General features: G+C 43.5%; 1 protein-coding gene across 1 annotated transcript in view; it reads right to left on the bottom strand.

The window, feature by feature from the left end:
* LOC139451625 (metabotropic glutamate receptor 7-like) overlaps positions 1–13619 on the bottom strand; it is a 63250-nt gene extending 49631 nt beyond the window's left edge. Inside the window, exon 1 of the mRNA XM_071232970.1 lies at positions 11499–13619. Within this exon, the coding sequence (XP_071089071.1) occupies positions 11499–13619 (2121 nt within the window). The remainder of the gene's footprint in view (positions 1–11498) is intronic.
* Positions 13620–14106: the final 487 nt, after the last annotated feature.

A 14106-nucleotide genomic window follows, 5' to 3' on the forward strand; every position in this document is an offset into this window, starting at 1 on the left:
TCAATCACTACAAATCGTCGTAATATAGCTAGAATATTGCTAGAAAAAAAAACAATAAATGAAACTGACTCTTTTTTCAGAACAAAAATCTGCTCTTAGCATTATAGTGTCCTGCAGAGGCTGTCAACCTACAACAGCGGCGGTAGCGCGTTACTCCAAACTATCACCGAGAACACTAACCGCGCCCTTAGACCGCAGACAGTGGATAAGCAAGACAAATTCAAAAACCTTAAAAATTGCATCGTTTCGTTTCCTACATATAAACACTAAGCCATCGCGCTTCTCGGGGCGGTTGTAGATTAATGTTCCAGCGTTCACACACACGATTCGTCACTAACAGTAATAGCTTGAGCTCGTTTCTGAAACGTTCGTGTTCTGGTCACCCCAAACAATTGGCTCCTTCCAAGGTGACACCCACACACCCGGATGACCAATGCATGGTGAAGGATATAGCGCTAGTGCATTGTCTAGCCACGACACACGAGGTTAGTTTGTATAAATACATGGAACTAGATAGGGCACTCTTTCCCAATAGGACCGACTTTGTGGTCTTGTGGATACAGCGTCTGATCGGGGAGCATCTTCCCGAGGCAAGGGGGTTATTTGACTATAAACGTCCAGTTTCCACCCTGTTCTTACTCACAAGGTGCTCCCGTGATTTGATGCGCTTTGCGAGGTGAGACCAGTCTTATTACAATATATATCTTGATCGTCGATCTTATCGTCTTGACTGGGAGCTGTCAGTTAGTTTGAAGCAAATGCAAGTGATATGAGAGATGGAATAGAAGGGACATAACATAATAGCCACTAGTGGCGCGACGATCGAGCCCTGAAATTCCAGCCTAGTTCGGCAAGGATTTTATAGTTAACGGCCGCCTCTGTGGTCTAATGGTAGAGCGCCCGCACGGTGAGCGGAAGGTCCGGGGTTCGATCCCCGGCCGAGTCTTACCAAAAGACGTTAAAGGATGGTACTTGTTGTTAACCTGCCTGGCGCTCGGCATTAAGGGGCTAAAACAAGGACTGGTCGGCTCGGAGTCAGTATACTATGTCTGAGTGGGATATTCATGTTAAACTGCGGCATGGTATCCCAGTGAGCTAGCACTATAAATCGGCATCAGTCCGGACTAGTACAAGTAGCCACACACACAAACGTGCCGGCGCGTCGCTATATTAGCGCAATAATCTTGGACGCGATATAAAACCCAATTTCACCTCACCTTTTATAGTTAACTCCCTTGCCTCGGGCACATGATCGGGAAGCGGAAGGTGACTGCATCATACCAAAAAGATGTTAAAAGATGCTACTTGTTGCTACCCTGCCTGCCGCTCGGCATTAAGGGGGAAAACAAGGACTGGTCGGCTCGAAGTCAGTATTGTGTATCTGAGTAGGGTATTTATGTGCATGGACGTCGCTGTAAGAGTACGATAATCTTGAACGACGTTAAACCCTATTTCACCTCACCTTCTTTAACAATAACAAGCTCACGAATCAATAATCGTAATGCTTGTCGCAACGTTTCAGGAGCATAACATCAAAGACGACATCCTTGCTACTGATAAGACCAGATTATGCTACAGCTCACGTCAGACCAACATAATGTCAAACATAGCAGTTTCAACAATGACGGATCACAAATGTCAAACAACCTGGCAAATTTCTTCCCATCCAGTCCGTCTAACAATACCTCCCCAGCGTTGTACATTTGCCAGTTTCGCAATGTGACAATCCCGACGCCCACTGTGGCATGTTTATTGTTTAACGCCGCACTCAGAAATATTCCAGCTGCATGACGGAGATCTGTAAATAATCTAGTCTGAACGGGACTATCCAGTGATTGACATCATGAGCATCGATCCGCGCAATTGGGATACGGTGACATGCATCAACCAAGTCAACAAGCCTGACCATCCGATCCCGTTAGTCGCCTCTTACGACAATCATAGTCGCCTCTTACAGCAAGCTTTGGTTGCTGAAGACCAGTTGTAACCCGGCTGTAGGCCTAGTCCAACGAGGACACACACACACACACACACACACAAAGACGTCCACAGGGAGACAAACACACACATACAAAGACATCGACACACACACACACGCGCGCGCGCACGCACACACACACACAAAGACATCGACACACACACACACGCGCGCACACACACACACACAAAGACGTCCACAGGGAGACAGACACAAACACACACATACAAAGACATCGACACACACACACACGCACGCACACACACACACACATACAAAGACATCGACACACACTCACACGCACGCACACACACACACAAAGACGTCCACAGGGAGACAGACACAAACACACACATACAAAGACACCGACACACACACGCACACGCACACGCACACACACACACGCACACACACATATACACACGCAAAGACATCGACAGACAGAAAGTCACATACACACATTATTACAAGGTCGGTCCCTGACCTCCATACACAATAACGCCAAATATGCTGTAACTAGGAACAGGATGTAGTGTTTGATTATCTCATCATCACTCCGGCGACAAAAAGCATCCTCTCTTTGAGAACTCTAACCGGCCTTATACTGACGAGCACGAAGGGAGATGCGTTTAAGTCACAATTTGCCGCCGAGGTGATCTGGCCCCTGCGTAACGGTTAAACCGAGCCAGATCAAACAATAAATACATGGTGATTGTGTTCTCAGATGTGATGGCGTCATGCTACCCCAACGTTTTATCACAAGGATAATGATTCTTGAAAATGCTCCGTGTCACCAAATAACGTTTGAGTGGGAAATATCTTGGTTTTATGACGACTTCCAATTTGGCTTCCACCGCCTGTTACTCGTGCCATTTTGTAGATGCATATTTCAATGTATTAGTAATTGTTCTCTTTTAGGGGCACTGCCTCCGCTATGTAGAGGATAGAGCGTCTGCACGGAGAGTGGAAGGTCGATTATTGTTTGATCCTCTGGTCGCGACATGCCAAAGGACTTGCAAACGACAAAAGGTCTAACACAAGGACTGGTGGGCTCGGAATCAGTATACTGTGTCTGAGTGGGGTATCCATGTTAAACTGCGGCATGGTATCTCAGGGGGTTGGAATAAAACAGGCATTAGTCCGGCCTAATACAAGCAGCTACACGTGCATAGGCGTTGTTTTTAAAGTGTAATAGTCTTGAACGCGACATTAAACCCCAATTCACCTCACCTCTCTTTTGTGAAAAATGTCAAAACATATGGAAACATAACACGTCATAAAAATAACATGTATTGGTAATATCATCATTGCCGATAAATGCGAACCACTTCATCAATATCGCAACAAGATTACGTAGATTCCTATAGGCACACGCTAGGAAGATATTACTGTCTTGGGAAAGTATCCGATCTATTGCAGACTTCAAAAATGTCAAACTGATATCGGGTCATGCGTATGTCTCCATGACAACATGAATGAAAAGTCAATCACACAAAGCACTCATTTTATAGTTTCACTTTTATAGCAATATTAAAAAATATTAAAAGTGATTGAGGCTGCATGGGTGGTCATCTAAACTGCCAGGCATTAATCAATATACACTAATAATGAAACAAACAAGAAATGGTTATTCTATGATGATGTTTTGTTTGTTTTTTTTGTTTGTTGTGTTTAACGCCGCACTCAGCAATATTCCAGCTATATGATGGCGGTCTGTAAATAATCGAGCCTGGACCAGACAATCCAGTGATTGACATCATGAGGGTCGATCCGAGCAATTGGGATACGATGACATGCATCAACCACCTGACCACCCGATCCCGTTAGTCGCCTTTTACGACAAGCATAGTCGCTTACATTATTACAAGGTCGGTCCCTGACCTCCATACACAATAACGTCAAAGATGCTGTAACCAGGAACAGGATGTAGTGTTTGATTATCTCATCATCACTCCGGCGACAAAAAGTATCCTCTCTTTGAGAACTCTAACCGGCCTTATACTGACGAGCTCGACGCTGTGCGCGAAGGGAGATGCGTTTAAGTCACTAATTGCCGTCGAGGTGATCTGGCCCCTGCGTAACGGTTAAACCGAGCCAGATCAGACAATAAATACATGGTGATTGTGTTCTCATATGTGATGGCGTCATGCTACCCCAACTTTTTATCACAAGGATGAGGATTCTTGAAAATGCTCCGTGTCACCAAATAACGTTTGAGTGGGAAATATCTTGGTTTTATGACGACTTCCAATTTGGCTTCCACAGCCTGTTACTCGTGCCATTTTGTAGATGGATATTTCAATGCATTAGTAATTGTTCTCTTTTAGGGGGACTGCCTCCGCGATGTAGAGGATAGAGCGTCTGCACGGAGAGTGGGAAGGTCAATTGTCGTTTGATCCCCTGGCCGCGACATGCCAAAGGACTTGCAAACGACAAAGGGTCTAACAGAAGGACTGGTCGGCTCGGAATCAGTATACTGTGTCTGAGTGGGGTGTTCATGTTAAACTGCGGCATGGTATCTCAGGGGGTTGGAATAAAACAGGCATTAGTCCGGCCTAATACAAGCAGCTCGCACGTGCATGGGTGTTGTTTTTTAAGTGTAATAGTCTTGAACGCGACATTAAACCCCAATTCACCTCTTTCGTAAAAAAGTTTAAACATATGGAAACATAACACGTCATAAAAATACGATGTATTGGTAATATCATCATTGCCGATAAATGCAAACCACTTCATCAATATCGCAACAAGATTACGTAGATTCCTATAGGCGCACGCTAGGAAGATATTACTGTATTGGGAAAGTATCCGATCTATTGCAGACTTCAAAAATGTCAAACATGACAACATGAATGAAAAGTCAATCACACAAAGCACTCATTTTATAGTTTCACTTTTATAGCAATATTAAAAAATATTAAAAGTGATTGAGACTGCATGGGTGGTCATCTAAACTGCCAGGCATTAATCAATATACACTAATAATGAAACAAACAAGAAATGGTTATTCTATGATGATGTTTTGTTTGTTTTGTTTGTTTGTTATGTTTAACGCCGCACTCAGCAATATTCCAGCTATATGACGGCGGTCTGTAAATAATCGAGTCTGGACCAGACAATCCAGTTATTGATATCATGAGCGTCGATCCACGCAATTGGGATACGATGACATGCATCAAACAAGTCAGCAAGCCTGACCCCCCGATCCCGTTAGTCGCCTTTCACGACAAGCATAGTCGCCTTCTACGGCAAGCATGGGTTGCTGAAAACCTATTCTAGCCCGGATCTTCACGGGTCCGATGATGATGTATTTGATACGGGTATCATGGTTGTGTTTTGGACCTAACGTTTGCAGTCTGTCGGCGACTGTTGTCAACCTGGTAAAATTTAGATAACGTTTGAAATGTTTTGGTGAAATTAAATTTTCAAGTGTATATTTTCTTTTGTCCGGTAGCGTAGTCTCTGTAGTCTCGTTGTGTTGTGCTGCGTTCCTCAGCCGTACAAAGACCCGCTGATCGAAGGTTCACTAAATAGATTTGTCCTGATTATGATCCTTGGTCTCACAACACCATTACCGTGATTGTAGGTTTCATCATATTGATAAACGTCTATGACAGGTGACCTTCTGTCTACATTAAGCTGACACTTGTTAAAGTACTGAAATAATCCCATCTCACTCACTAAATCTGTAGGTTTCGCATTGGGTTAAGAGAATAAAAACGACAAAACCCATCCATATTCATAAGAAATCTTTTCCAAGAGTCCAGAGTACGATTCCGACTGGAGTGTATCATGTGCATGTATTTATGAATCACTATCAAACAGTGACGACACCAGGTGTTCGCGAAAAGGTCAGCGTATCCTGCCCCACCGGTCACCCGTCACAAACTCATGCAAAGGCAAGTCAATGACCCGACAATAAAAACGGGAACATATGGTACAAGTCAAACTAGGGAAATGGACCAGACAGCATTTTTGTAACTGATGCGGAAATACATTGGGAAATGTCTTCCGCATACCTACAATAAACCCTTTTGAAAGCTTCGCTGAGGTTTTGAATGAGGTGACCTTGATAAAGGACAAGGGTCGGGTAGTAACAATAACTGTTATGTACGATACCTTCAAAGGATGAACATTGGGTGAGAGCATCAAGAGTGTTTCGTGCCCTTTGTTGTTTGTTTGTTTGTTTGTTGTTTAACGCCGCACTCAGCAATATTCCAGCTATATGACGGCGGTCTGTAAGTAATCGAGTCCAGACCAGACAATTCAGTGATTGACATCATGAGCGTCGATCCACGCAAATGGGATACGATGACATGCATCAACCAAGTCAGCAAGCCTGACCACCCGATCCCGTGAAACTGGCAAGATTAGTGTTGACTTTGGTGGGAGTTTGTAGTGTTACGTGGAACCATCGTAAAAGTCACTTTCATAAGGTCACCGCGTTGTGTCTCTACTTACGTTTATTTAGAGTTGTGGTATATATAGAGAGAAAAAAACCGCGCTCATGCTTGTTCGAAACATTTTTTTACGAAACGAATGGTCTTTGTATGGTATCTAGCATTCGCGTTATTTTTTTCATGAATGAAAATTTCCAGCGTGACCTTTCAAGTGTGACCTTAGCGAGGTCACAGTTATACAATCAAAGCGAATAAAACGAGGTCAACCTTGTACGACACACGTGTGACGTAAGGATTTAGTATCTCACCAACTGTCTCTTTACCGGTGGGTAACAAAATCTTGTATGTACATGGAGTGACCCGACAAATCCAGTAATTAAACTCGATCACCTCTTGTCTCTGGGCTATATCAATGCAGAAAAGGTACACGACGACCAGAGTTTGTTTTTAACTACGTTTACAAGAAATGATTACCCAGCTCTATGCTTAATTTCCTGTCATCAGAAAAGAGCTTAATTTGAAATGCGAACTTCAAAGGGACAAAAATAAATGTAAAGACGACGAAATGAAACCTGAACTATTTCCAGCCCAGCCTCGGGTCGTGATGGGGGTGGGGGTTGGGAGGGGGGTGGGGGTGGGTGGGGGGTGGGGGTGTGGGGGTGGGGGTGTGGGGGTTGGGGGGGTGGGAGGCGGGTCGTTATCAGATGTGTATAGATGTGATTTAATCATTCGCTAACGTCGGTGAGATGTGAGTGAGCGAATGAGATTACTGAAATAGAGTGTGAACAAGTGTATCTTTTATATATCACAGAGTGCCTGGGTGAGGGAGTTGGATTTAGCGCCGCTTTGAACAGTATACGCGTCATATCACGGCGTGTCTGTTTAATGTGGGAAGAAAGCCCGAAGTGATTCAGGTCTAAGACGTTTACCACTTTGGTGAAACCCACGAGCACGGGTATGGTGCTGACAAACCTAGAAACATAATCGGAGTGAACCGGGATTCGAACCCACAATCATAGGTTTGTGGCGTACCCAAGGGACGCAACTCTGCACAGCGAATCGCGGCGCTTTAGACGACCGGGCCACACGTGCTCCAGTTGAAATAGATAAAGTTGATCTTGATTAAAATAATACATGTATTTGTCAAGTATTTGATCCAAATAATAAATAAAACTTGTGAGCGAGTCGGTGAATACATGTTAATATTGCAGCTATATCTGACAAGTAAATACTAGTCTGAGTTAGTATGAACCAGTGGTCGAGAGTATGATCATCGACGATGACACAGAATCAGTAAGGTCACGTAAAGCACGACTGGCTCGAATATAACTGATGCGACCTAAAGCAACATTCACTGACCATTCGTAATATGATCGCGTCAGTAAATCTTCTAATAAAACAGAGTACCGAGTACCCAGTCTTCTAAAGCGACGCAATTCGCTATGCAGAGTTTATCCCTTATGCGTATCAGAAACCTAAGACCCTGGGTTTGAAACCCGGTTCGCCCCTATTATGTTTCTAGGTTTGTCAGCCCCATACCCGTGCCAAGTGGTAAATGTCTCAGACCTGCATCACATCGGACTTTCCTTCCACATTACGCTGACACGCCGTGATCTAAATGGAATACTGTTTAAAGGGTCGACATTCGCATTGTTCGAGCGATGGAATCGTTTGAATCTTAAATTAAAGTTCGGCATCAGAGAATGCATTGAATAAGAAGATCCGGGGTAGAACAGCTCTTGAGCAACCCTTTTTGCCGTAAAAAGCGACTGTGCTTGTTGTAAGAGGCGACTAGCGGGATCGGGTGGTCAGACTTTTTCGATGCATGTTATCGTATCCTAATTGTGAAGATCGATGCTCATGATGTCAGTCACTGGATTGTCTGGTCCAGACTCAATTATTTACAGACCGCCGTCATACAGCTGGAATATTCCTGAGTGCAGCGTGAAATAGCAAACAAACACATGAAGAACGACGCAGCATGTTTGCCCAGTATGGGAGCTATCGTGGTTAAAAGCAGGTACTATCTGTTGAGAATGCACTGACTGCAACATTATGAGTGAGTGAGTGATAATTGCTTAACGCCGCATCAGCAATTTTGCAGCCATTAGCCGCGCGACACCGGCTGAACAAAAGCCATCAATGCGCACAAGACCACGTTGCGTCAGTTCCGTTGTTTGAGAACGAGTTCAGACACTGGTTCAAACACCAGCTGTGAAGAAACTGGGACTGGACAGGTTATCTGTGTAAATGTGTACCTCATTTTTCCGGTAACCTCACATTCCAGAAACTGAAAACCTTGAGAGACTCATATAATCTTTTATACTTTTCAATCCATGCAACACGACACTTTGCTTGGCTATTGTACCTGTGTTTCGCCATGCCTCAATGCTTCAATATGCAACGTTACACATTGATCCACTACGTCAAAGACTTGTTCACCTTTGTGGATCAAAGATGTGTTCATACATGTATATTCATAAACGATTCCTGAAAACCGCTTAACGCAGACGAATCGACAAATTACAACCTTGTCGATTCTACATGAAGTGCTGAAATGAACAGTCAATTCTCATTCATATGAACACTCTATAACGATTTCTACATATTTAGCCCAGGCCTTAAATTATACAGATCTTGTTGGCCAAACAGACCCCTCATCATATACTTAAACAGAACCAAAACAAAGTTACACTTGAAAAATGGATTTGTAAAATTGCAAACGCTATCAAAGCGTTACTAGGCTGAAAACAGTCGCCGAAACACTGCAAATTTAAATAACTATTTCTTGTTTGTTTCACTCTTAGCCAGCAACATGGGTGTATAGCTTCCGACTGCCAGACAATATATTTATATTAGTACGTTCCACGGTATCATTTAGACGTCCCGCGGGTATATTGCTAAAAGCGGCGTAAAGCCAAAATCACTCACTCACTCATCAAAACGTCGAGTCGGACGTATGATGTCCCAACATAAAAAATCCCATTATCTGATTTATGGCAATTATCTCTCCCATATCCACAATGGTATTTGATTTGTTCGGATAATGTTTATTATTAATTCTGGCTAAAGTTTGCTCGGGAACAGATGTCTTATCTTACACTATTAATTAATTCTGAAATAATGCACTGGGACGTCGCGTATTTGCCAAAATGGCGGACAATAAAGAGATTGGCAATTTCTGTAGTCGTTATCAAGACACGAAAATTGATTTTGTGTCTGGAACTCTCCAACAGAAGGAATGGACCAGGTTATTCGTCACCAAAAGGAATTCAAAACTACTTTCTTACATAAGCATTACAAGGGTCATCTGAAGCCATTCTCATTTATGAAGTGTGACGATATCCTGTTGCACTGTCGGATCGCGGTGGCAGATGACTGCGGGGCACTCAGTTACAGAAATATTACTGACAACGCGGTGGTTGCCATGGAGATTCCAGCAACAGCACAACAATCGGTAAATATATCATTTGAGGAGGAAATAAATAGTGCTTGGTCACGCCAGCAATACATTGTGTTGCTGTGAAAAATAATAAGAATACCAGCAGTGGTCGTTACAGCTACAACCATTTTGAATTTAGAACCAGTTCTATGTGCGCGAGGGCACTGGAGTAGCCTAGTGGTTAAAGCGTTGGCTCGTCTCACCAAAGGCCTGGGTTCGATTTCCCAAATGGGTATAGTGTGTGAAGTCCATTTCTGGTGTCCCCCGCCGTGATAATGCTGGAATATTGCTAAAAGCGGCGTAAAACCGTACTCACTCACTCACTCACTCACTCACTCACTATGTGCGTGACAAACACATGGCGAATACAACGCCAAGAAAAATTCATTTGGCATGTGAAATTCGTTATATAAGAATAATTCAAGTAAAACTACTTTGTTTGGTATAATGTGAGTAAGTTGGATTGATCCTGTCTTATAACGTGTCATGTGTTTAAAGCCTTACATTTATTTGCTTGGTTTACGGGTCCGCCGACATTATAAATAAATATAATCAGAAAGAAAAAAAATCAAATGATAATATGTTTTAAACCGCCGAAAGTAACGATCGGTATAAATAATTCAAGGGATATTGAAATGACTAAAAGCATTTTTCCCAACGAAATTCGTCACCATAAGTCAAACAAGTAGGACCCAAACCAGGCCAATATTTATTTTGTCACCTACATATCCAAATCAAACATTAAGATGAGTAAAACAATGTGGTCCAATGTATTTTATTGCTATTTTCTTTCGACCTAACGACCAAATCTTTCATTGCGATGAACCAGACCGCCTCCGTTGTCTAGTGGTAGAGCGTCCGCCCGGAGAGCGAAGGTCCGAGATTCGATCCCCGGCCGCGTCATAACAAAAGACGTTTAAAGATGGTTCTTGTTGTTACCCTGTCTGGCGCTCGGCATTAAAGGGATAAAACAAGGTCTGTCGTCTCGGAGTGTACTGTGTCTAAGTGGGGTATTCATGTTAAACTGCGGCATGGTATCACAGTGTGCTAGCACTATAAAATCGGCATTAGTCCGGAGTAGTACAAGCCGCCAAACACACACGTGCATGCAGTCGCGATATAAGTGTAATAATCTTGGACGCGACCTCTTTTTACCTCACCTCACACAGAACCAAATAGTTAGCAAACATCGCCACTCCGGCTATCTCTCTCTGTCCCCCGCCGTCATATTGCTGGAATATTGCTAAAAGCGGCGTAAAACCATACTCACTCACTCACTCACTCATTCATACAATTCACACACTAATTCGTTATGAACGGTTAGTCATCTCCCTTGCTTGTATGAACTGAAGTGGTACATACACATTGTCCGGTGCACTTTTATGAGTGGAAATCTCTGCAGTCGTAATTACACAATTCTGAAGACTACATTGATTATACAAAGGTTCGACAACACAGGTTTACGAAATCCCAAGGCCATAAATTTGCTACAGAATCGTTAGATGTGACATGGAAACATGTGCGGAAAGGGTAAATTCTTGGAGGCAAGAACTCATGTTTATGCCTCTCTGAGGATAATTACATCCGATTTATTAGAGCGACAGGTTATATTGCGTCGGTAATAGAAGCCAGAAATCATCTTTAGCGGAAAGAGACATGAATAAATTAGTTTACCTACCTGAAAGGTTAATAAGCCGGTTACTATGACAACCTGGGATGAAGAGCTTGTGCAGCGTGGGAGAACAGTCGTTTTCTTTCCGGCTCTGAAGATTCGGTAGATTCTACTGGTCTTCACCAACAGCGGTACGTAGACCAAGGTGAAGGTCAGACTAAAGCCAACGTTGTTGACGTAGCATGAAAAGTTGTTTGGGAACGTGAGGAAGCCGAAGACGAGGAGGTAAGCGGCACAAATCCCCACAAGCATCATCTGGGACAGCTCGCGGCTCGACGACCGGATAATCCGCTCCTTCCGGAAGTTGTGGAAGAACAGGATGACGAACGTGGTGAGGGAGAGTCCGACGATGGTGAAGAAGAAGAGAACGATTGCAATTGGATCGGCCATTCTGACGTAAGTTGGATCCACTGAAAGGCACGTCTTTCTCGTTTGATTATCAGGCCAGAGGAACTCGTCACATGCTTGACATTGTGTTGAGTTTGAGGATGTAACTTCGTTGTCTTTGCAGGTGACACATTTCCAGCAGCATGTCTCTCTGGGAAACGTTGCGATTTCACCGACACCGCACGGTTCCGCACACTCGGAGAGCGGTAAACCTTCACTTCCGTTTGTAAAACTCGGCCACTGAAGAAAGGTTTCGTCTATATTCAACATGGCGGTTCGCATATCCCACATGCCCACATTCTGATGAAGCGGCAAACTGTTGACCATCTGACACTGACGAACGTCAAGTTTGCCAACTACGTCACCATTTTGGTCAAAAGATATCTTCCCAATGGAACCATAGTATTCTACTTTCTTAACATATTGCAAAAGGGTTTCAGTGTTAATACAGCTTTGCACTTCCTTACCTCTAGCAGTGGGACACGCATCTTTGATGTACGCATCCAGCGCATTCGCAAATGCGTACACTGCATCCACTACGTACGATGCTGCAAATTTGGGGATATAGTCAACACGGTCCATCGTAGAATTATCTAAGATTTCGTCCGTTTCTTCACTCCCATGTTCATGGCCCTCAAAGCAAAACCACTGATCAAAACTTTTGAGTTTTCTACGTTCCTGTTCGTTATATTTTCTTGCTTGAAGGTGTGTCTTCATATACGTCATGAACGTCGGCAACGTTGATGAATACGGCCTTACAGCCAGAGAGCCCACTATGTCGTTGCAGATATCCGAATGATCATTTAAAACAACCGACAACCCATCACTTCCGATCCAGATAAACTCCCGTGATGCACTAGTTCTTTTCACGGCCTTCATAATGAACGTGGTATGCTTGATGTCGGCGTATAGTACGACAACCTTTGCGGTTGTGTATCTTCTTAAGGACGATATCACATCATCGTAATCCTCCCCAGACATGCCGTCTCGTAGTTCAATAGACTGGGCTACGCATATATCAATTTGGCGAAGAAGCGGTTTCAGCTTCTTCTCGCTCTCCTGTCCATAACTTCCTTCAGAATACACGACTGATACGTAGCTCCAGTTAAAATATTGTAAAACGTCCGCTATCACCTTCACCTGGTTCAGATCTGCTGGAACCATTCTCAGAAAGTATGGAAACTTCGTTTTGTCACTCAACAAATCACTAGTCGCCGTATGACTGATTTGGGGGATCTTAAACAAGGTCATCACGTTGGCAACGACGATACTTAAGGAACTCGTATATGCACCCAACACTCCGACAACATCGTAAAATCTCGGTAGTTTCCGGTCTTCACATGACGAGGCATTGCACGTGCTGTGTAGTCTGTTTGCTTCCGGCATAAATTGCATCGCCCGTGCCAGGGCCATAGAAGGCAGAAAGCAATCGTCCAAGATGGTGGTGCCTAATGTAATGTTTGACAGGATGTCAGAACTGTTGTTAATTTCACTAATTGCAAATCTGACAGCTTCGACATATTCAATAGCCCTGAATCCAAATATACTGTCACTACAGCGGCCGTCTTTCGATGCGTGGATTGAAAACACGGCGCCAAGATTGATGTCGCCGTCAATTCTGGTGGAGTACTTGCTGTCATACACGTCTTCGGGAAAACAGTGAATTCCAAACAGGAACAGCACCCATATCAAGTATAAAGATGTGACGACTTGCTGTCCAAGAGGAGCTGCACTTGCCATTGTCGTTCATAAACTGTGATAACGACGGGCGAGTTCCTGATACTTTAACACATAATTCTTTGGGATTGCAGACACCCGAAAGCGCTACTTTGATATGAACGTTTTTGTTCTTCGCTCTGTTTAATTCGAAATCGAATTTACGAATCCGCCCTCCACGCCATATCTTCAGATTATTTCTTCTATTTCTGAATTCAAAATGGCATTGGTCTGACGCATTTACTAAGTTTGGTTGTAAATCCCATTTTACTTTCCTGATTCAGTGGAAAACCGAAACAGTTATTTTGATCCAATCATCTAATCGATTCTCAACTGTCTTGATCACTTTTAGACATCCATGAATGCAGTCAATGGGGCCGCTTCATAAGCTGAGCTACAAATAGAATAAATCTTTAACTAACGAATCATTTATATGCATCGTCGCACAGACTTGCCAATACACCTCGCTTTGCCTATTACTCAATCAAGTACAGTACTCATAAATTCATAA

Source organism: Haliotis cracherodii, unplaced genomic scaffold (assembly GCF_022045235.1).
Source record: "Haliotis cracherodii isolate W230 unplaced genomic scaffold, xgHalCrac1.p SCAF_10, whole genome shotgun sequence".
Taxonomy (NCBI): Eukaryota; Metazoa; Mollusca; class Gastropoda; order Lepetellida; family Haliotidae; genus Haliotis; species Haliotis cracherodii.